General features: G+C 56.0%; 1 protein-coding gene across 7 annotated transcripts in view; it reads right to left on the reverse strand.

Moving 5' to 3' along the window:
- RPS6KA2 (ribosomal protein S6 kinase A2) overlaps window positions 1-23959 on the reverse strand; it is a 235120-nt gene that overhangs the window by 151720 nt on the left and 59441 nt on the right. The window contains exon 1 of one of the 7 annotated variants that reach the window (XM_030316768.2): window positions 11891-12512. The exons of the other annotated variants lie outside the window; for them this stretch is intronic. Coding sequence (XP_030172628.1) covers window positions 11891-11941 — 51 coding nt within the window. The 5' untranslated portion in view covers window positions 11942-12512. Of the gene's footprint in view, window positions 1-11890; window positions 12513-23959 lie in introns of those variants that run through there. 7 annotated transcript variants of the gene reach the window in all.

A 23959-nucleotide genomic window follows, 5' to 3' on the forward strand; every position in this document is an offset into this window, starting at 1 on the left:
TATGTGCTCACAATTTTTACGATAAAATTCACTTTTTAAGAAGGGATTTAACCTCTCAAACAAATCAGTGTGGTTGTAGATTCTTTACAGAGATTCTAACTTTTAAAATGCTTCTGATATTAAAAGCATCCCAGAGCAGCATGAACTAACTTTAAAGCTGGGTGCTTTAAAAATGCAGCCGTGACCCTGGGCACGTATAACACTATTTCGTATGTCGAGCCATACTTGGTCGTATCCGCACCACCTACCCGGCATCGCGGCACAAAGCCGGTCTGTGCTGTCTCATCAGCCTCCTGCCACCCAGGGCGTCCCCCCTACGTCCCTCCATGTCCCACAGACGCCACCTGCTCCTGACAAAAGCTATTCCTTCGTTCAGGGCATGTCCTGCCCCCTCCCCCCACCCACGGCTCCAGCCCTCCACTGAGGAGTCAGTCCGTCACGATGCACAGCAAGTCTGCTCACGTAGGAAGTTGGATCTCCCGGTAACTGAGCCCCAAGTGTGCTCTTTGTTCATTAAATGCACTATCAAGGCTTGACTCTCTGCCTTTGATTCTTCTGTCCTTTATTTCACATAAGAAACTTTGGCTCTCCCAAGCACGACTTAAACTCCACGAGGTGGGGATACTGTCTGAATGTCTCTCCCGACAGGTGAGCGCCTTTATGAAGACTTCCCAGCTTACATCACCGTGACAGGGAGGAATTACCGCGGTTTGTGATTCATCCCTGGGTGTGAGTGGGTTGGGGGCAAGGTGAGGAAAAAGAACAAGACCGAGTTTCAAAGAGGCCTTTGGACCTGCATCAGACTTAGAGACAGTAAGCAGCCAAAGGGAGCTTGAAGGTTGGTCTTTTTTGGTAATTTTTTTAAAGCTTATTTATTTATTTTGAGAGACAGAGAGAGAGAGAGAGAGAGAGCGCGCACACAAGCAGGGAGGGGCAGAGAGGAGGAGAGACAGAATTCCAAGCAGCCTCCAAGCTTGGAGCCCACGCGGGCTCTAACTCACAAACCGTGAGATCACGACCTGAGCTGAGATCAAGAGTCGGATGCTTAACCGACTGCACCACCCAGGCGCCCGAATTCTAGGTCTTTCAATTCTAAATTCCCTGCGTCTGGTGCTGCCCCTGCGGCCCCACCGTGCGTGCCGGTGCTCAACACTCAAGTGCACAGTACGTCATCGGTGATGGCAGCTGAATTTCCCAGATTTGTCCGCGGGTTGAACATTTAGGAGCTGTGTGTATTTAGATGTCCATCCCCAAGTGGATCTTTGGCTGCGGTCGTGAGCACACGGATCCATACTCGTTTGCCACAAATAGCAATTTTACGAAACGCGGCTCACGTTACAAGACCTGGCTGGCCAGCCACCAGCACAAACAGGCAACACATTAGTGGGAATAAAACCGCAAAGAGAACAATTGAGTGACGGATGTTGCCCCGTAGGTCACGACGCAACGAATAACACACACTGCCCCTCACGTTTGCCTCCACGTAAGACAGTGCAAACTGCGAAGACGCAAGGGCACGGAGGACAGGGCCCAGGGGGACGGCAGGGTGAAGGGGGACCCTCAGTGTCCCCCCAGGTGCCATCTGTCCCTACCAGCCCCCGTCTCCCTCCTGCCTTTCCCCCTCTTCTGCTCCAAGTCAGCCTTCGTTCTGCAGCGAACAGCGAAGACAGAAGGAGACGGAAAGAAACCCAGCCAGAAAGGAAAAGGCGGTAGAAATCAGAGCAAGAAAGGAAGCCTCTGTTCCCTCGCGTGTCAACCCACAGACGTTTGGAGAACTACGATGTCTGAGCACCGCTGCACAGCTGAAGACGCTGCGGGCTGACGGACCGTGGAGGAAGCAGACGCCCCGCCTCGGGACAGGCAGCGGCGGCGGGGGGCCCGCGACCTTCACCACCCCCAGGACCAACGGTCCTCACGTCGGCCCCGTGCACGACGTCTCCCTGTAGGCCTGTCCCTGGTCCCTCCCTCAACCTGCTGCCCAGACTCGCCACCCCTGGGAAATCTGAGCCTCTTTCTGCCTGGACGCCTGGGGTCCCGGGCGCAGAAGGAGAGCTGTGCCCCGGTGGCCCCCAGACGCTGCCCTCCTCGTGTGGCTTCAGGTCCCAGCGCTGGGCCACTCCTTCGTTTCTGCCCCCCCGAGGTTGCTCCCAAAATGACACAGTGGCCTCTGTCCCAGGGACAAAGCCCTCTCTTGAATTCCCCACCGCAGGAGGCTAATGCGGTGACACCCTCCCTCCCCCAACAGTGTCCCCGCCAGGAGTGTCCCGTCCTCAGCCCCTCCGCAAGGGGACACATACTAGCCTTCCTGTGCGTCACTCTCAAACCCCATCATTCTGTCCCAGGATGGTAGGCTCAGGTTTAAATCTCATGACGAGTAAGAATGTAAAGCGAGAAATGGCCTGTGCCACGCATGGTTTAATCGTAACGTTTTGCTCGTCCTTAAGCAGCGCCCTAAGGTTTTCAGAGGCTGCTTTTCTGTTTAACCTACGGGCAGTTCAGCCAAGGAACACATTTCGGAACAAACTTCCCCTTCGCTACTTATAGGCAATAAAATGTACCAGCTTTCTCCGTTTTAATTCAGTAATGAAACGAGGACCATAAACGCTCAATTGAAAACAAAGGCACAGGCCTCCCTCGGCTCTTTCGGTCCCACTTACTTAATAAAACACTGGTGTTGAAATGCCACCGAAGGCAAATGGGATGTTCTTGCTCTTTTTCTTGCCCAGGGTTCACCCTCGGCTCACGTCATAGATGTGGGGGGTCTGCTCACCGCGCCCCACTCAGAGCCCCGAGCCCCCGGGCGGCGGGAGGGAGAGCCGGGAAGGGCGGGCCAATGCTGGGGGGCTCTGTGGCGCCCCCAAAGTCTGTCTCAGAGGGTGAGAATAATCGGGATCCCAAGAAGACAATCGGCGGGAGCTTGGAGAGGAGTACCAGTGACCCAGACACAAAGGACACAGTGGCTGCTCGCTTACAGCAAGACCCTTGATCAGAGCCTCTGAGGGAAGCCGGCTCCCTGCAAACAGCGTCCTATCTGCCCTCAGTGTCTCCTACCGCCCTGCTCCCCGGAGACTCGCACCACCCTCTGTGACCGATGCTTCTGGAAGGCCATTAGTAACGTAGATCCTAACGTTTATAGCCATGTTCTTACAGCCAAGTCACTGTAGGGTGAAAAGCAACAAAAGAGAAGAGAAAGTTAAATGAGGGATGGAGAGAAGGTCTGCCACTGGGGAGACATGTGGCCCCACTGTGTGCCTCTGGCTAAGCCCACCCGGGGTCGCTCAGGTCCACGCTCCGGTGCGTGGGGACCCACACTTTCACTCCGGAGTCTGGCTTCACGGACGCGCACGCGGGTCCGAGAAATCAGAGGCCAGGCTTGAAACCCACGTGTCCTCATGACCATTAACACCTTCACGCGTCTCTGTATGGGACTGCGCGTGCTGCAGGCGTCTGAAACCCCAGCGAGTTTAATTTTATAAATTATATGCAATTACATTCTTTTTTAAGTTTATTTTGAGAGAGGGAGAGAGCACGAGCAGGGGAGGGGCAGAGACAGAGGGAGAGAGAGAACCCCGAGCAGGCTCTGGGCTCTCAGCACAGAGCCCGACGTGGGAGTCAATCTCACAAACCACGAGATCCTGACCTGAGCCAAATCTAAGAGTCAGACACTTAAGCCACTGAGTCACCCAGGCGTCCCTGTGCAATCATGTTCTTAATTAGGAGAAAGTGTTGAAAAGGCAAGAACGATGACCATGCCCTCCCAACCCGGCAATGAGTAAATGAGAGAGAAAATGCTTCAAGAGTCAGTTATAATCTATAGACCTCATTCCCTCAGTTCCAGACATCTGAAATGTTCAAAATTATCTCATTAGTTTAAATTATTAGTTTTAGATTTACCTTATTAATTATGTGGTCACATGATGTCAGATTTCATTTGTAATTAATGATTCACCTAAGAACGGGGGCTTACGACTCTTCCCTCCATTAATCAGCAAACGTCCCTTTTTCCCACAGCGCTCCTCTGCCTGGGAAATCGATGTCCCCAGATCACTGCCCGCGCACAAATGCCACCAGAGCACGTATCAGACGGAGAATGTGGGAGAAGAACGCATTCCGGACGCTTAACACCTTCGGGCGCCAAAATCCACCCCTGGTGGGTGTGGGGTGGTGAGGGAACTGGCTGGCCCGTAGGCGCAAGGTGGCAGGTGGGAGGGGGCGTCCTGGGGGCTAGTCCTTCGGGACTGCCAGACCCCCGTGGCGCCGGGCCCCAGGCTGGCGGAGGCATCCAGCAGCAGAGCGACCTTTCTCCCCAGCTGCTCCCGCGTCGAGGCCGGGAACGCAGCAGGTGCAGCAAAGGCTGGCGATGCCCCGCTCCCACCCCGGACTCTGTCCTGTGAGAACCTACGGCATGAAGTGAGTCTGCTAGCACGGCCCTCATCTGGCTGCAGCGGGGACGGGGGTCAGGGAACAGGCTTAGCACCTGCCCTCCCAGGAGGGGTGGGGTCTCGGTGGGCACTGCCCCCTTGGATGCACCCTCAGCGGGTTTCCCTCCCAGCACAAGCCTGACCTGTTCCCCAAACAACTCAGCGTGTTTCCCGAGAGAAAGCCTGGGCCTAACTGTTCACAAGGTGGTGCTTTTTCTACCTCTTTAGACGTGACAGTAACAGAATGTTGTAAGGTCTGAAGAGCTGTATCTGGGTGGCTAAGAAACATGGCGGGGACAAAGAGAAGCCCGTGGGGGCAGATGGCTCGTGGACACCCGGGGGGGGGGAGGGGTGCCACCGCCCCCCACCAGGGCCATCCTGATGCAAACAGCGGGTGCCAGGGCGCCTCGTCCCCACGCGCCGGGCGGTGCTGCGTGCTGTGGAGACGCAGAGGGGGCCTGGACGCACGCGGCACGAGTGTCCGGGGCCAGGAGCACGGAAGCACTGGGACCTCTGTGGTTAGGGGCCCCACTGGGCACTTCTGTCCCTGTCCTTCCCGCCCTAAGCTCCCTGGGAACATGGACAGGGTCTCCTGTGCCGACACAGGCTGCTGGGAGCGCAGGTTCATCCGGGACTGGAGAAGACCGTGGGCTCGAACCGACGGCGTCGTAGCTCCTCCTGCAGCCCAGCTTCTGTGGGGACAGCCTCCGCGCATCATCGCTTCGGGTCCTCACACTTCTGTGGACCTGGTTTCTCCCGGCCAAGGTGACCGTCTGGGACTGAGAAACCAGCCCCAAGCCGGGAGCCGGGGAGGGAGCCGTGGGCCCGCAGCCCGGGTCCGGATGCTGCTGGGACGGCACCACTAGACTCCGAGAGCGACACCGACAGACGCGGTCAGGTGACACGGGCCGGCTAGCGTGCGCGAGGAGCTTCGGTGTCTCCACCTCACACCTCGGGTCCAGGGGCCGAGGGCAGCACACGGCCGGAGAGACTTGGTGCCCTCGCAGACCAGACACAGGCGGGCGAGCTTCATCAGGCCCGGACACCAGGGACAGGGGCATGGCCGGTCCTGCTGGCCCCCATCACCGCGACGACAGTCACAGCCGGGGCTGGTCACTAGGGCTGGGGATGCGTGGGGGCACCACCAAGCCACGCCCACCTCTCCTGCCGCGGGATGCCTGGCTGTCCTCGTCCCTCGACGCATTCCCGAGCCTGGCGGAGGCGGCTGTCCTCGTCCCTCGACGCATTCCCGAGCTTCTTATCGGCTTCACGTGCAGGTGGGAAGATGCTTCCAGATGATTTCAGAGAAGGATGCAGAGGGGCCAGGGTCGAACCCGCAGCGTTGTGCTAGGACCCGCCAAAGAAACTCAACCTGGCAAGCCCTGCGACAGCCACGGGAGCCTGTCCCCTGCCTACAGACTGTGTCCCCCATGGCATCGCATGGCCTGCCTTTCGCTTGTGCCCTCCCCTCTTCCACTCACTTGGCTCCTCCTGTTTATCCTGTGAGACTGGCCACCTCCTCCATGAAGACCGCCTTGACTGCCAGCCAGATTACACTCCTCTGCACGTCCCCACATCTAGCCCACTGTTTCCGGCTATGCCGGGCGGGACCTTGCCACACCGAGGGGTCCCGTGGCAGCACCCAGGCCTCCCTCTGGTGCCCGTGCACACCGGCTGCCCCGACAGCCCTCCCAAGGGCCCGGGGGGCGTGCGCGCACACGGGGGCATCGCTCCATGTCCTCCGTTGGCAGGTGGAAGGAGAAAGAGGAGAATGTGGCCCAGTAAAGGCGTGGAAGGACCGAGTCAGGGCGACAGGGGCCCCGGGACACGTTCGTGCCGGCCGGTCACACGGAGGAGAGGACGTGAGCCCAGGGAGAGGAGACTGCTGAGCCCTGCGCAGCAGGAACGAGCCCCAGATACATGAGCGACACCAAGGCCGCCAGGCCACCCGCCTGCCACGGGGGCGGCCTCTGTGAGCGGGGCTTCCTCGCTAGCTCGGCCCCCCCACCTGGCCAGAGCGGGATGGGGGGGGTGATGCCGGGACAAAGGACAGCAGAGGCTCGGGCTGGGGTGCAGCTGATGGGGGTCTCTGAGGGCAGAAGGCAGGGCAGGGGTCCCTGGGCTTCCTGGGACACGGCTGCTGCCCTCGCTCTCCTCTGCCCAAAGTGTCGGGCAAGGCTCCCACGGTCACTGAGGCCTGTGTGCAGGTGAGTCTTCGGGGGGGTTGGAAGGTGCCGGGCTCGGCCGTGGGCACACGTGCTGTGAACACCGGGACACGGGGGCCAGACCTGGGGGCGGCCGAGAGCCACGGCCCGGAAGTCTTCTCTGACCCCCTGCCCGTGCCGGCCCCGCTCTGGCCACCCCCCTCGCCCGCGGAGAATACCCTACCGCCAGAGCCACGCCTTCGAGGACGGTAAGTCCTAAGGGACCGGTGATGAGGAACCCACGCAACGTTATCTTTCCCAGGTCCACTGACGGCCACTTAGCAAAGAGCAGGACCGTGAAGCAACACGTCACCCCGGGCTGGGGTCTGAGCGAGGGGCACGCAGCACCGCTTCTGCGCACGGAACGTTCGTGGGCCGACGGGGGAAACGACGCGCGGCTGGAGTCACAAGTCTTCCAGGCTCTAGGAAGTGCCCCGGGGTTAGCTGTGCGGCACTAACGTGACAGGCAGCTTAGCAATGGTTTCTTTTTTTTTTTTTTTTTTAATTTTTTTTTTTTCAACGTTTATTTATTTTTGGGACAGAGAGAGACAGAGCATGAATGGGGAAGGGGCAGAGAGAGAGGGAGACACAGAATCGGAAACAGGCTCCAGGCTCTGAGCCATCAGCCCAGAGCCTGACGCGGGGCTCGAACTCACAGACCGCGAGATCGTGACCTGGCTGAAGTCGGACGCTTAACCGACTGCGCCACCCAGGCGCCCCTTAGCAATGGTTTCTATACACAGCAGCGTGCACACCTATAAACACGCGACCTGCTCATGTTCACTTCCTGCCTACGTAAAGTGGGGTAACCAATGCACCGGCCTCCTACGACTTTTGCGGATTAAGTGGGTTATTACGTGTAATGCACTTAAAACGGGGCTGGCATCTTCTAATGGGGAATCGGGAGCTTAATCCCCAAAGAGCCACAACAAGGCCTCCATTTCCCAGATCCAGACTGAAAGGCGGAGAGGAATCGGACCAGCGCGGCGATGAGGGGTCCTCCGAGCTGGAGACATGAGTCAGCCCCTGCACATGCCCGCACACACCTGCACACACCTGTTGTACACACGCACACCTACACGCACCTGCACGCACGTCGCCCACAGCCCCAAGAGTCTCGAGCAGGAAGAGAACCTGGACGTAATCCTGAGTGAGCAGGTAAGGGCTTGAAGGTGGAGGCCGAAGACCAAGAAAGACACTCAAATCCACGGGACTTATCACGTGTGACTGACGGACGGGGAAGGCCCGGCCACAGGCGTCATCAATCGCACAGCTCCGGCTCAGGACTGGCCACAGAGAGCCGGGGGCCCCGACAGCACACTTTCCTGCCCACCCCAGACCCTCGTGCACCGACGCTGCCCGCCCCTGGTCAGAGCAGGTCACTCGTCGGAGCAGCCGGGCCCGTCACTCCCTGAGCGGTGTCGGCGGCTTTCAGCAGCGCCCGGCGTCCGAACACGGCCCCGAGGAGCCGCTCCAACATCGGCGACAACACAGGTGCTCGCGCTCCACACGGCCGTCTCGCAGTGGAGACTCCCCCCTCCCCTGTCATCCAGCACCCGCCGCACGCTCCCCTCCCTGCATGCGGCGCGGAACCGGGCCCCTCGGCCCAAGCCGCCCCTGCAGCGGCCGTGCGCACCAGCAGCCCCGCGTGCCCCCCACTGGGGCGTGGATGCGCGGTTTCTCCGCTTCCGTGGAAAGGCTGGTTCTCTTGCCTCCGATGGGAGGCGTCTGGATTCACCCGGAGAGGAACCCGGGGACCAGGTGCCCGCCACACCTGCCGTGGGCGTGTGTGTCCCCTCAGTCCGACAGGGAAGACCGAAACCGTGTGCCTGGACACAGGAACAGGGAGGTGGAGGGGAGGGGAGGCGAGGCTGAGCCCGGCCAGCCTCACTGTGCATTGTTCCTTCCGGCTGTGCCCTCAGACCTGCGGGCCCCGCTGGCCCTGTGCAGCTGACGCACCCTGGGCCGGCCGGAGGGACCCCAGAGGACAGGCGTGGGTAACCGAGGACAACCGTGTAAGCTGGCTGCTTGAACCCCGTGCACTTAAAGGCCCCCACGGTTCACAGGCAAACGTCTGTTGAGTCCGAACAGGGCTGCCCGGTGGTAGCTACAAGGGGCTGAGCCCAGCATCGCCGTGCGCTTTGCTGGGACAGTGGGCGTCCACCTGCCGTCGCCCCACAGAGAGAGGTACCCTGATAGGGACTCACCAGATGCTGAGGTGGAACCGGCAGCCGCTCCGAGGCCCCCGACCTTGCTGGCAGGCGCCCAGGAGTCCTGACTGCGTCCCTCCCCGGGGAGGGGTGCCGATGGCCGGGAGGGGGCTGTCCGGGAAGGGGCACGGTGAGGACTGGAGGGAGGAGGGTGAGGGCAGGAAGCCGTGTGCCTCTGCGGCTTGGACACACGAGCCCGTGCACGTGGTCACGTCTGTCGATCGCATCCACTGCGGATCCCACTCCGGTGCGGAAAGGTGTCGATATACCCGGAGAGAACCCACTAGAGCAACGGCTCGGCAAACTGGCCCTTTCCATCCCGCAGAATGGCGGCGAATCTGCCTGTTCCTCGGCACGGAGCGTCCCGGCCGCAGAAATACACGCCCGTCGGCTCAGAGAGCCAGACGGGATTCCCGGCAGACATCGGGAAATCAGACGCGGACGTTGCGGCCAGAACTGCGTCCTGGTGGCCACGAACCGCTTTACACAGTCGTAAGGATCCTTAACAGACAGAGCACCGTCACCCCCGCTCGTCCACTTCCAGGCCGGCGTCCCCCACACGGCGCCACACGGCTGCCCTGTCCACACGTGAGGCGAACGTCCCCTCCCCGGGGAGGGCGGCGTGGGGCCTCTGCTCGGCAGCTGGCCCGCGCGGTCACACCCCTGGCTTCACCACCACCCGGGGAACCGGGCAACTCACCTCCTCCAGATGGCCTCGGGCTCCTCGTCTGCGAAACAGACACAGACACGCCGCCTAACGAGCGCTGGTCCTCTGGAAGGTTCTAGTTTCAGACGTAAGTGACCACGTGTACAAATACAAGCGATGCGTGTTTGCACCGAAGACGGACCTATCTGTTTCCATTCTTCAGGGAAGTCCCCGGGGACGGAGACCTCTGAGTGCTCCTGCCGTGCACGCGCGTTCACGAGGGCTGTTACCTGGCACTGACATCTCTATGTTTTATAAGGACCGTTAATTAAGTGAAAGCTTTAAACAGATTCTTGGCTAGCTGGGTCATAAACAGCGTGCGGCACCCGTGAGCGCCAACCGCACACGGTTCCTACGGTTCCCGTCGCGGTTTCGCCACGCGAGAACAGAAGTGAAACCTCTCAAAGATCCTTCAGGTTCTAGAAGATTCGGGCCCGGGTGGTTCAGCTTGGGAAACCTGCGCTCTGTGCGGATACACACAAACGTCTGTGACGCGTGACGGGCGGAAACCAGCAAAGGGCAAACAGGCAGGGCGGGCGCCGTCTGGGGCTCGCGTCCCGGCTCAGAGCGCGGGGGCGGCGGGGGGACCTCCCTTCCCTTTCGCGGCTCCTGCAGCTCAGGCCTCCCTCACCTGTGACTCCACAAGGATTTCCAGGGGCCGGGCTCTCCTCACAAACCCCTGCGAGGCCCGCCAGGCTCCCCAACAACTGCTCCTGCGTCCCAGCTGGGCACCCCCTGCCAAGTTTGCGTCCTCGCAGGGGCCAGTGGGGTCTGACCGCCTGCAAGACACTTTCTTCGCCACCACGCCCAGTTTATACCACATACTGTGTGCTCCCCGTTAGTACCACAGTGTGCACGGCACCCCAGGCCCCGACACATCTAAGGACTCCGGTCTAAATCTTCAAAGGGACTGGGGGCCCCGTGGGGTTGAGGCAAAGGCATATTCCAAATAACAGTGCTGAGTGTGTTTCAGGCGTTTCTTTCTTTAAAAAAAAAAAAATCTTTTTTAATGTTTATTTATTTTTGAGAGACAGAGCATGAGTCCGGGAGGGGCACAGAGACAGAGGGAGACACAGAATCCGAAGCGGGCTCCAGGCTCCGAGCCGTCAGCACAGAGCCCGACGTGGGGCTCGAACTCACCAATCGCGAGATCGTGGCCTGAACCAAAGACGGATGCTTAACCAGCTGAGCCACCCGGGTGCCCCAGGCATTTCTTTATCCAGGCATTTACTTGTTTATCCGAAGATTAGAACAGAATATTACGAATCACAGAAGGCTAGGAGGAAGCTGGCGAGGGCACACATCCCCCCCCCCCCCTCGTTGGGCAGCTACCCATGATGCTCAGTGAATATCCACAGACCAATTAAAGTCAACCTCTTACACAGGACCAGTAACAGGACAGGGAATCCCGTTGGGAGAGTGGACCACAAATTAACAAAGACACAGTTCTGTCAAACGGGATTCCCAGGGGGAGACAAAGTGAGCCAGGCAGGGGGGTGCTTGTGCCAATGCCCCACAGAGCAAGTCCAGATCCAAGACCTCACCTCCCACCTCACCCTCACCTGCTGGCACCTGCTGGCTCAGGGAAGGAGGGCTGGGAGGACAAAGTGGTCTAAAATAAGCAGAGGGGCGCCCGGGGTGGCTCAGTCGGTTGAGCATCCAACTTCAGCTCAGGTCACGATCTCACAGTTCAGGAGTTCGAGCCCCTGAACTGACAACTCGGAGCCCGGAGCCCGCTTCGAATTCTGTGTCTCCCTCTCTCTCTGCCCCTCCCCTGCTTGTGCACGCACGTGCGCTCGCTCTCTCTCAAAAATCAACATTAAAAAAATATAAAAAAACGGCAGAGAAAGAAGAGGGCAGAAGTGTAAGAAAAACCTAAAAGGACTGAACGCCGCTCAGCCTCCTACCTTGTGCCTCCAGCTCTAGATAACCTAAACTCGCCCCTTGCGGAAAAGAAACCGCTGCCCCCAGAGACCAGAGCTCGAGCAGGGGCCCAAGAGCGAGCGAGGTTCTGCAGTCTCAACGGCGAGATCAAATAACGTCTGCCAGAGAGCAGCCGCTGGGCAACAGGACCCCCTCGCGAGTCAACATATAAACAAAAGCAGCAGCCAAGCGGGACGAGTTTGCACCTAAACGAAGAAGAATAAATGACAAAAGTGAAAGTTAAAAGAAAAAAAAAAATCACACTCCAGGTCTCCTGTTAAGTATCAGGAAGCGAGGGGGAAAGGTTAGCAATGTCATGGGTGACTTTGAAATACAATTACCTAAGGGACTGGCCAGTGAGGCTCCCGGACGGGATAACACGGCGTGCTCCGAAGCAGTTTGTAAAGAAGCAGCAAAGGTACTTACTAACAGCGCCCCGTAGAATTTCGAGAAGGCTTGCCGGAAGCGAGAAAGCATCCTGCCTCGGTGAGAAATGGGTTTCGGGCCGGGAGTCGCCCGCTCCTCCTCCTGGAGCGTGGACAGTCTCACTCCCCCACGTGCCAGAGAGCACACCTCCCGCTGGGGTTTGTCAACATTCGGGCTGGTTCTCCCCGGGCGGCAGCAACACGCCGTTCCCGTGCAGCGAGGCCAAATCAGAACCACTTTTAGGGACTGACCTAATCCAGCACCCCGGGCTCATTTACTTAATATAGGGACCGCCGTCTCCAACGGGTGGCGAGCGGGCAAGGTTGGCCACCTGTTCTGCTGCGGGTCTGCCGGGCTTGAGCGAAGCCCAGATCAGACGCGCCACCAACTGGAAGCCAAGGGCGGTGGGGGCAGCTGGACCACACGGCCGACCGCCCCGGCCAAACGCACACGCTCTGCTCCGTCTTCGTGCCCGGGAGCCGGCAGCGCGGGCCGCTAAGAACGCGACTCCCGTCGTCGTCAGTCTCGCTTCCGTGCGTTTTTTTTCCTGGAGTCTCTATTTCTGTCATTTTGAGAAGCTCCGACCTCCTCGAACCGTGGGTAGGGCCTCTGCGAAAGAAACCTAAAACCGGGAGAACGTAAGCCATGTACCAGCGCCACGCGGCTTAATTGCAAAGCCGCAAAGATTCACTGTTCCTGTGTCCGACCGCTGTCCTCCGGGTTCCTAAACCGGAACCTCCCTCCAGATCTGTGGCCACGGATGTCTAAGGCGGGCCCCGATGGTTCATGAAATGGCCCCCGCCGTTCTGAAGTGATGGAGCTTAAAAAGAGACGTCTCTGCCATTAATATCCACCCCAAACGGCTCCTTGACGGGCTGTGGCTGACGCATTCAACGTGCCGTTTGGCCTTCCCTGAGAACACAGCATGCCCACCAGCTCGAAACTCCCACCACGCCCGCTAGGCTCCTCGTCTGTGCGTCCCCAAACAGCAGCTAAATTGGCGTTAGCAAAGTTGGGCAGAAGGCCCACAAAAATAAAAGGCATAAAAAAAATAAGGTCCGCTGACCGTACTGCCGCTGAGACACGTCTCAGCCAAAAGTGACTCAGCTGGTTTGCGCAGCCGAGGGGTCGGGACCTCAGCCTGCCTCCCCCGTGACCGACTAGCACCACTCAGGCCCCCGCAAGGAACTCTCCCCTCGCTCCAAGCGGATTCTCACCACCACGTGGAAGGACAAAACTAAGACGCGTCTCTATCACGCATCAGCGGACGTCGCCGTTCGTGGGGAGTCTGTGTGGCATTTTGGACGAGAAGACAAGAGAGTATCTTTATGCCCGTGAATCCCCCGCAATTCACAGGGGCGGCCCGTCCAGACGCTCCTCACGCCCCCACGCGTGGGGACTGGGGGACCGGAGGAATTTCACCTGGCAAGTCAGACCTACGCAGAAACCACCTGCTTAGCTCCACGTCGAGGCGAGCACCGGGGGCAGGAGGCCGGGCGTCTCTTCCCCGGGGAATTTGCAGAGACCCTCCCCCGTTTGGAGCCACCTGTCACTCACGGCCCGGCCAATGCAATGACGTCACTGTCACGGAATCTGCTGCCTCGCTAACTGGCTCGGTTGTGGAGAGGTTTCTAGTAACGTTCCAGAGCTGAAGGCGGAGCCCCCCGACCAAGGAAAAAATGTCTCCAGCTGCCAAGCGCGGCCTCACAGGGCTTCACCGCCCCCAGCTGGGGTGAGGGCACAGGCCACCGGGGTCACAGCTGCACGATCCAGGAGGGCGGGGGTTGCTTCGGCCCTGCTGTGGGAACCACTTCCTGCCGCGTGGTGTTAGCGACCATCCACACTGCTAACTCCGAACGGTGTCCAGCTGACCTGTGTCCCCGACCTCCAGAAACCTGTACCAGCACCTGTCGATGGGGCACCCGGTGTGCGGCAGATGGCGCGGTCCCCAGGGCCACACCGGCTCCTTCTCCCGGCTCCTCTGATGGCGACAGCCAGGCACACCTTCTGCCCGTGACTCAGCTATTGGGGGTCTTTCCCTTTCGTTCCCACGTTGACTCAGCCTCTTCTCTGTCGTGTCCTTGCTTCTGTCATCCTCTGCACCTGCCGCGTGTCTCCCAATTGCCGCAGAGGGGAGCCCCCGCCTCTCCATCTCGTAACCCCGTCTCAACCCGTTCTCCACAGCGTGACCAGACCAATGCTGACATCCAAGCCTTATAATCCCTGAGGACCCCGTTGTCCTCAGGACAAAGCCCAAGGCCCCGTAAAATGGTTCCCGAGCCCCCTGCCCCGTTGTGGCCCCAGCGCACCCCTCCTTGCCTGCCCACCCCTGCTCCTCACCTCCTCCCTTCCCCCCCAGCAGGGTTTTTCCAGGGTGTATGCTGTGCCTTCGGTCTGGCCAACTCCCTCCCGGCTTCCTGTTCCCAGACAAAGGTCCGGGGGGTGAGTCCCCCAGCCCTGTTCGCCTCTGTGGTGCCCTGGGTCACCCCGTATGGCCACAGCTGTCTTGGCAGGTGTGGCCTGCTGGCTTGTAGGCCCTGGAGGGCAGGGGAGTGCCTGACCCACTCCGCACACGATAGCACCCCTACTCGGGAAGGAGCGGCCGCTGACCTGGCCCCCCACATACAACAGGTCATTAAATCAAGTGTGTACACGGGCACGATCAGCCATGTTCTGGATCCAAGAAATGCTGTTCCAAACTCTCACCCACATCCTCGAGAGCCAAGAAGGCGAAGGCAGCGGGGGCGAGTGCCCGGGGGACGCAGGCACTGCTCCAGGAGGGGCCGGCACCCGGCTCTCAGCGTGGAGCCACCAGACCCTTGCATATCACTGTCCCCTTCCCAGTACCTCCAAGTGCACATTTTCTCGTTTCTCTCACGCTGCAGCTCATGACCTGAGAGGTGCTCAGGACCCACCGCGGGTTGGCAAAAACGGTGCACGGCAGCGGAGTGAGGTTCGTCACATGAAACAACTCACGTTACTCGTGAATCTGTACGGACGTATACGTGCGTCGGGCCACACATACACATTCCAGATTAATGGGAATTGTTTAGCGTTACAACAACAGTCCTGAAACGAATGCTTCCGTTTCTCTAGCGAGAAGATACAGTAAGCTAATTCACACTTAACAAGCCAAACGGCTCAGAAAATGGTAGCCTTGAGGGAAGCTTCCCACCAGCGACCGGAGCACTTGTGGCTGTCAGAAGAGAATGCTCTGGGGGCTGGCCCATCACTGAACGGGTTGACCGTTCCTCCCAGCGGGGTGCCAGCCCCCGACGCGATCGGCATGTTACGCGTCATTCTCCTTGCACATCCGTGTATTCGAGAGAGATGCGGTCATCGCTCAGGCTGTGAAATAAACCCTGGAAAGCAGCGGTGAGTGAGGGGCACGCCAGCCTCGTGGCGCTAACATCCCGCTACAGGAACGTCGCTGAACAAATGACTACAAGTTACGTACGTAAACGCAGTTGTTAGGACTCTGCATAGCGGGTCATCTGGAGAGCGGAGAGCGGGAAGACGGGGCGCCCCTGCGAGTGTCAGCAAAGCCAAAACCCGACAGGCGAGTTAGCGGTCGTCTACGCTGAGAAAAGTGAAAAGAGGCATCTACACAAAGACCGAGTATCAAACAAAACACAAACACAGCAGACCCCGCGTGAGCAGACCCACCGCAGGCTCTGGAAGGCACTGGAAGGCCACGTGGTGGGAACCAGCGGGGACAGTGGCCGGCTGCATCTTGTTCTGTCCTAAGTGCAACGGGACCACGAAAGGGTTTTAGCTAGAAGGTGTTTCTCTGCGTGGTAACTCTGCCTCTGACCAGGGAAGAGCTGGACAAGGTGCGGGCAAGTCTCCGGGAACCAGCCGGGAACGTCGCTCGGACCACGGCTGCGTGAAGGGCAGAGTCATCTGAGATCCCACGGGTGGGGGGAAACCTGGATGGGTGACGGACTGGATGCAGGATGAACAAAACTGGGGGGGGTCAGAGAGGATCGTCAGAGACCCGCCAACGTAGGCGGAGAACGTCGTTTATATCCAGATGACAGCTCCTTTTTAACTCCACGCCAGACTTCCCTTCCAAGCTTCAGGCTAACGTGCCCACTGCCCACTCTCTGCTTGAAGTGTTATTTCCACTTGCACAGAAACTCAACTAACAAGTCCACAGCTGAACACATCATTTTTTCCCCTGAACCACCCATTAAAACGAACAGCTCCTCCTCTATTTTTCTTACTATATTATATTAGGACCTTATATATTATATTATGACCTTATTATATAGGTCCTACCATTTGCTAATCATCTGTGATGGTTAATTTTCTGTGTCAGCTTGACTGGGCCACTGGGTGCCCAAGTATTTGGTCAAAGATTATCCTGGGTGTGTCAGGAGGATGTTTTTGCATGAGATTAACATCGGAACAGGTAGAGAGTAAAGCGCATTACCCCCCCTTAATGTGGGTGGGCCTTGTCCAATCGAGTCCTGAATAGAATAAAGGGGCTGACCCTCCCTGAAGGAAGGGGTCTAACACCTACCTGATGCTTTCAAGCTTTCAAGCATCTGTCTTTTTCCTGCCTTTGGACTTGAACTAAAACGTGGCTCTTCCTGAGTCTGGGGCCTGCTGGCTCTCAGACCGAAACTTACACCATTGTCTCTCCTGGGTCTCCCGTTTGCCGACTGTTGATATAGGGACATGTCAGCCTCCACACTCAAGTGAGCCCATTCCTGGTAATACCTCCCTCTCTCTGTCTAGATAGACAGACAGACAGACAGACGGATACAGATATCCAGATAGAGATATCTATAGATAAATACATACGTATATCCTATTGGTTGTTTCTCCGGAGAAGCCTGACCCATACATCAGCCAAAGAGGGGATGATATTGCCCAGGAAGGAGATAAAGTTAAAAACCGAACACACAAAAAACCCTAGAAAACGAAGATAAGCTCGAGGGCGGTACCACAATGGTATCCACAAACTCTGGAGCGCACAAAGAAACAGGAATGAGCAGGATCGCTTCAAAGTCAGGTAGGTTGGAACGGGGGCAGGGCAGCCGCTGGGTGCACGGCCAAGCCAGCAAGAGCCTCCGTCTCCCAGATTCCCATCCTGCTGAGTGCGGCCGTGTGGCCGAGCTCCGGTCACTGGTACGTGTGGGGGGTTGATGGGACTCCCCAACAGCCCATTAAAGACGGACTCAACGTGCTAGGCTCCCCTTTCTGTCTTCCGAAGGGTGGACACCCAACCTGAGAACGATCCCGTCTGAGCTCCATGGACAAGGACTTCACCCTCAAAGACAGCAGAGTGGCAATATGGGCGGTCCCCAGATGACGCCGTGCAGGAGAGCCCCCCCCCCCCCCCCCCCGCTTCCCCACCAGCCTGGACCGGCCGCGTCGGTCCCACCCCCCGGCAGATCCAATCCTCCCTGACGTTAGTCACGATGTTCTGGAGCCTCTTTGTTGTGTCCTAGCAGAATCAGACCCTGACACACCCACAGATTAAGCAGCACAGCCACTGGCAGCGGCCCTGGGACAGGGCTGGAGGGGACGCCTGTCTGCGTGGTCACTGCTGTAGCCGAGCACCAAAGAGTGTCTGCACCGGGGGGTGCGGGCGGAGTGAACGGACAGCGGGCAGAAGGTGCAGAAGTGGGGTGAGAGTCGGTAATTACAACGATTTACGGTGACGAGGAGAAAACACTAAATCTAAGGAGCAAGCATGTGTAAATCTGGAGTGAATGTTTGTGCACGGGCGTGTGTGTGTGTGTGTGTGTGTGTGTGCATGCATGCATGCGTGCGTGCAGAAGAGACTGGGACATAAACAAAAATGGAAAGACTGAAATAAGAGTATTAACCCACCTTGTGAATCTGCTGATTACCTTTAGAGGAGGAAAGATACTTTTTTAAACGGGGTTGGGTGCGTATAAGCAGGACCTGTAGGGTCAGAGCAGGAATCTGAGGATGTTTCTGAGCGATTTGCTCTTTCTTTCCTTATTTCGTCTTCCTCCCTTTCTCCCCTCCTCCCTCCTTCTTTCCTCCTTCCTCCCTCTTTCCTTCCCTCCCTCCTCCCTTTTTCCCTTTTCCCTCCCATCCTTCCTCCTCCCTCCTTTCCTTCCTCTCTTTCTCTCTTTTCCTCATAAGAAGCAAGGTCAACTGGAGAGAACGCTGGCCAGAGTGTGGGTCAGGTTGAAGTGCGGGGAGAAAGCGGGAAGTCGTCCCCGAAGAGCGAGCACGGTGAGCACACACCCACGCTGGGAACAAGGGGAAGTTCTTAAAGGCTGGACTGGCGAGGCTGGGTCCACGCATCCTTATGGGAACAATGTACCCTGTAGTCGTCAGAGTTCAGACACATGGAGAACAGGAAATGACTGGCTCCTTCCAGGTTGTGCTTTTCCCCCGTGACCAGATTAAAAGGCTACAGGGCAAGATATTTCAGAGTCTGCAGCAGAGTGATGAGAGGACCTTTGCTGGCCAGAAGGAGGTGACGACAGGAGGGGTGGGTGGGCCAGGTGGCGGGCCCATCGATGGGCGGGAGATTCTACTGAGAGGACGCACATCTACAGCGTGGCTTCCATTACAGCTGGCGAGAAGGACAGAAACGGAGCAAGACAACGTGCAGGATCACTTGTCAACTGCGGTGATGGAGTTCCCGGGATGACAGAGTTTAAAGTAGCAGCATATTTGGAGAAGACGGAGAAAGTCACAGGAGATGGGGAGGCGAAGGAAGTAAGAGGTGACGGCATCGGATGAGGTTTTCATACGGATGTCGAGGACACGGGCATGGAGGCTGGGTGGGCTCCAGAATCAGCAAAGAATCGCCGTGGTGACGCCACGTGGAGTGGACAGCCACACAAGTACAGGGACGAGTGTTGAAGCCAACCGGGTGAGATGCAGAGAAGCACGAGGTGTCCCAGTTGATGAGAGGGCTGAGACCAGGAGCCACCCGCCCCAAACACGTAGCACCCAGGCGCAAGATGCAATGGGGGAACGAGTCGCCTCCACTGGGGAGGACCCCAAGGCAGAGGATTCTGGGAGAAGAGTCTGAGGACATGGGGAAGGTGGATGGGAGCACGGGGCATCGAGGGCAGCGTTTGGGAGGGTGTCTGCAGCGACAGGCATGAATGTGTGCGAGGGAACGAGTGACTGCGAGGTCGTGCTTTGAGTGGCGGCGGTACGGAAAGGGGGCGGCGTGGGGCGCACGGGCCGGTCATCTTGCCGGAGAAGGACCTGTCCCGGACCTCTCCCTGGACTGACAAATAATCTGACATCCTTCATTCATTCTCGCAGAGTTACCTGGCAGACCCTCTCCTGCATTTTCCGGAACGTTCTGTTGATGTGAATGAGGTCACTCTGAGATGGCTGGTTCTTCATTAATTGCTGTTTCTCCTATAGACCTGTCTCACCCGTCATTTTAACCGTCTGTCCTGGCCTCGTGCCGATGACGACCATCGAGTTCTCTGCTCGATGGGATGGGAAGGGACCGCACTCTGGCCTCTCAGAACCAGGAACTCACATACGGTCTGATATCCTCTGTCACAAAGACACAGATTGAAATACACATCCAATTGATAAGGACCCTTGTCCAGGCCAGGAGACTGGAACCCACATCGGGCAACCAAAGAGGTTTAATGTTTAATGGCACTACTTTCCCTCTACTCTTATCACACTCTGTACCCACAAAATAACGAAGGTCGAGGCCAAGGAACATCCTTTCTGAGTTCGGCCCTGCCGTTTCCTTGCTCTGTGACCTTGAGAAGCTCGTGGGGACACTGAGCACCATAATTTCTCCATCTTCCAGATAGAAATAAGTGCCCTACACTGCCTGCCTTGCAGGTTGCTGGGAATGCCGAGTGACTCAGGAAATGTGGCACAATATCACGTTCACGGTGACATTTTATTGTTCCCAGCACGACGTAAGTCCGCATGCGTCCTAAAAGACCGTTCACCCAAGTCAGACCTTATGCCTTGCGATGCTGTAATTAGAATTTGTGTTTACTCACCTGATGCGTCTGCGGTCTCCCTTTCACGCCTGTCCTTTCCCAAACTGTCCCTGGGGAGCTACGTGTGGGATCACACTGGAGTTTTCAAAAATAATTTCTCCATTTTCCTCTTCACGAGGACCATGTGAAGAGCGCCACGTAAGGTGGGTGCTGAGGACGCTTCTGTTCCGGGGAGTTATGTCCCTCAGGCTTCGTCATCCTATCTGCTTTGTAAGCCCTGCCTCCCAGAAGCCTGGGGACGTGGCTAAGCGCCTGCCTCTCCTTCCTGGACAGGACTGCCTCGTCCAGCTCTCATTCAGACTCTCCCTCCAACAAACCTTCTTCCACTGTGTCCGTAGACTGCCGTCTCCGGCTGGTGATTGCCCTGCCGCCACAGGCCTTCGTTGGACCGCATCATTGGGTCTGACTTTCCAATACGTGTCTCTCTGGGTGGATGAAACTCCCCATCATTTTCTAAGCTGGACTCACCTCACCAAGCGAAACAGGTAAAATCATGTTATCACCTACATCACGATGTGACGCGTCCTGCTCACGGAACTGCTCGTAGCCGATGGATGCCAATGGCGACGTATATCGATCAAAACACCCTTTCCCAATCATGCGATCGTGGGAACTGGACTTATTCCGAATACAGCACCTTTTTTGTATTATACCCCAGGTCATGGGGGAGGCAATTTCCTCTGCAGGAGGGGTCATGGCTCTATGGGACTGACAGTGCACCTCGTACACGGGGTTCAATTCACACGAGCTGAGACCACTTTTTAAATCCAAAGAACAGGGGCGCCTGGGTGGCGCAGTCGGTTAAGCGTCCGACTTCAGCCAGGTCACGATCTCGCGGTCCGTGAGTTCGAGCCCCACGTCGGGCTCTGGGCTGATGGCTCAGAGCCTGGAGCCTGTTTCCGATTCTGTGTCTCCCTCTCTCTCTGCCCCTCCCCCGTTCATGCCCTGTCTCTCTCTGTCCCAAAAATAAATAAACATTGAAAAAAAAATTAAAAAAAAAAAATAAATCCAAAGAACACACGTATTGACTCCATTAGGAAGCCCAAAACATGCTTTCACTAAGTTGCCAACATCAAACACAGACACAGCCTCGAAGAGGAGTTAGCTCGTAATCTAGGCCACAGCGGGCCCTCAGCGTGTTGCCTAAGAACGCACGGCCTCCGGGAGGGCCTCGCTTCCTTCCCACCCGAGCCACTAAACATGCATCTTGTTTTCTCCTCCAGTCTCCCTCTTGGTTGCTCCAAATTTCTTCAGGGGAGAAATATGAAAAAGAAAAGCAGCGCCACCTAGCCTGTGAGGTCAAAGGACAAGGGCTTTGTCTAGAAGCACGCAAAGCTCTAGTTAACTTTGACGAGTCCAGAGAGCCTGGCAGCTTCCAATTTCTTCTCTGCGATTCAATTAAGCTAATGTGTACATTTCTGCCTTAAGGTGTTCATTTTTTTCTACACAAGAGAAAAATAAAAGGAGCCTGGGAAAAATTCTGAGAGCACAAAATCTAACAGACAAATGGAATCATTCAGCATGATTTCCTCAGGTAACGTTTGTTTTATGAATCCACTTTCCAGTTGTTTCTAGTTGTCTTAAGAAGAACTTAAATTGATTCTGGGTACTATTTCCAGTTCTTGGAAGGGACCGGCTCACATTTCTCACAGACCGCTGGGCTGGAGCTTGATTTTTCATAAGACATGAGGGTAACATCTGGAGAACCGTCACATCCCCCCAAAAAGTGGGGTAAGTTTAACTCGATCATAAATAACAGACACTGAAATGCCCCTCACAGGTACAGCAACCCTAAATAGTAATAAGGCAGTTGTTGGTAACATACACTAGGTAGCCAAGGTGATTCAAGGTCAGTTTCTTCTTCCAGAAGCTTCCACAGATAATCAGCATCTCCCAACCACCCACCTGATCCTGTCCAAAATCGATGCCCTGACATTTGCAAGTTACTGATGAAATGCAGCTTGGTTTGCTACGGGCATATGTTTTATAAAACGCATCTGTAGGGGCGCCTGGGTGGCTCCGTCGGTCAAGCATCTGAATTCGGTTCAGGTCATGATCTCGTGGTTTATGAGTTCGAGCCCCACGTCAGACTCTGTGCTCACAGCTCGGAGACTGAAGCCTGCTTCGGATTCTGTGTCCCCCTCTCTCTCTGCCCCTCCCATGCTCATGCTCTGTCTCTGTCTCTCAATAATAAATAAACGTTAAAAAAAATGTTTTAATGTATTTGTAGCGGACAGAGTTGGGACTGACTCGACACGAACATGATGCGGGAGACACGGGGGGCATAGGCAGACTTCTCCAGCACATGGAAGTCACCACGCTGAACACCAATGACCCTAACACAAGTGAACACGGCACCCACTGACCCACGTCTCCCCCCCTTGGTCCTGTTTGGCCACATGCTCGGTCTTGAGAGTCTGTGTTGCAAGACTCTCCAGGATCTTTGTCAAGAGGAACGAGCCCAGATCATCTCCAGAACTTCTGCTGGTGGTTTCACTGCATCTTGTGCAAAGCCTGCAACCGTCCCTCTCTGTCCTTGCCTCCCCGCCAGCCACCCCAGCCGTCCTTGCCCGTTCTGCCATCAAGCTGCCTTTGTCTTTCACTGTATTACAGCAGAATTCCATCTGCACTCTAGCATACTTCATTTCACAGGAATGTGAAGTGTTATTTCCTATGCAAGGATTTCTTTCCATTTAAATTTAAGTTAACGTATAGCGTAGTATTAGTTTCAGGAGAATTTAGTGATTCATCACTTATATATAACACCCAGTGTTCATCCCAACAAGTGCCTTCCTTAATACCCATCACCCGTTTGGCCCATCCCTCTACCCACCTCCCTCCCATCAGCCCTCGGTTTGTTCTCTGCAGTTAAGAATCTCTTATGGTTTGTCTCCCGGTTATTATCTTATTTTATTTTTCCTTCCCTTCCCCTCTGTTTGTCTGGTTTGTTTCGTAAATTCCACATGAGTGAAATCGTATTTGTGTTTCTCTGATTGACTTCTTTTGCTTAGCATAATGCACTCTAACTCCATCCACGTTGTTGCAAAAGTGGTAAGATTTCATTCTTTTTGATCACTGAGTAATATTCCATTATATATGTACACCACATCTTTTTTTTTTAATTTAAAAAAAAATTTTTTTTAACGTTTATTTATTTTTGAGACAGAGAGAGACAGAGCATGAACGGGGGAGGGGCAGAGAGAGAGGGAGACACAGAATCCGAAGCAGGCTCCGGGCTCCGAGCTGTCAGCACAGAGCCCGACGTGGGGCTCGAACTCACAGACCGCGAGATCGTGACCTGAGCTGAAGTCGGACGCTTAACCGACTGAGCCACCCAGGCGCCCCGTCACATCTTCTTTATCCATTCGTCAGTCGATGGACATTTGGGCTCTTTCCATAATTTGACTAGTGTTGACGGTGCTGCTATAAACATTGGGGAGGATGTGCCCCTTTAAATCAGTATTTTTGTATCCTGTGGGTAAATACTTAGTAGTACAATTGCTGGGTGATAGGATACTTCTTTTTTTTTTAACTTTTTGAGGAACCTCCATATTGTTTTCCAGAGTGGCTGCACCAGTTTGCATTCCCACCAACAGTGCAAAAGACTTTCTCTTTCTCCACATCCTCGCCAACATCTGTTGTTTCCAGAGTTGTTCATTTTAGCCACTCTGACAGGTGAGAGGTGGTATCTCATTGTGGTTTTGATCTGTATTTCCCTGATGATGAGTGATGTTGCACATCTTTTCATGTGTCTGTTAGCCATCTGGATGTCTTCTTTGGAAAACCGTCTATTCATATCCTCTGCCCATTTCTTCACTGGATTATCTGCTTTTGGGGGTGTTGAGTTTGATGAGTTCTTCATAGATTTTGGATACTAACCCTTTATCCCATATGTCATTTGCAAATATCTTCTCTCATTCCGTTGATTGTAAATATTTATATCCCCAACTTGAAAGCACCCAAATATATAAATCAACTAATCACAAACATAAAGAAATTCATGGATAATAATACCTAACAGTAGGGGACTTTAATATCCCCACTTATAGCAATGGACAGATCATCTGAGCAAAAAATCAATAAA

The sequence above is a fragment of the Lynx canadensis genome, chromosome B2 (assembly GCF_007474595.2).
Source record: "Lynx canadensis isolate LIC74 chromosome B2, mLynCan4.pri.v2, whole genome shotgun sequence".
Taxonomy (NCBI): Eukaryota; Metazoa; Chordata; class Mammalia; order Carnivora; family Felidae; genus Lynx; species Lynx canadensis.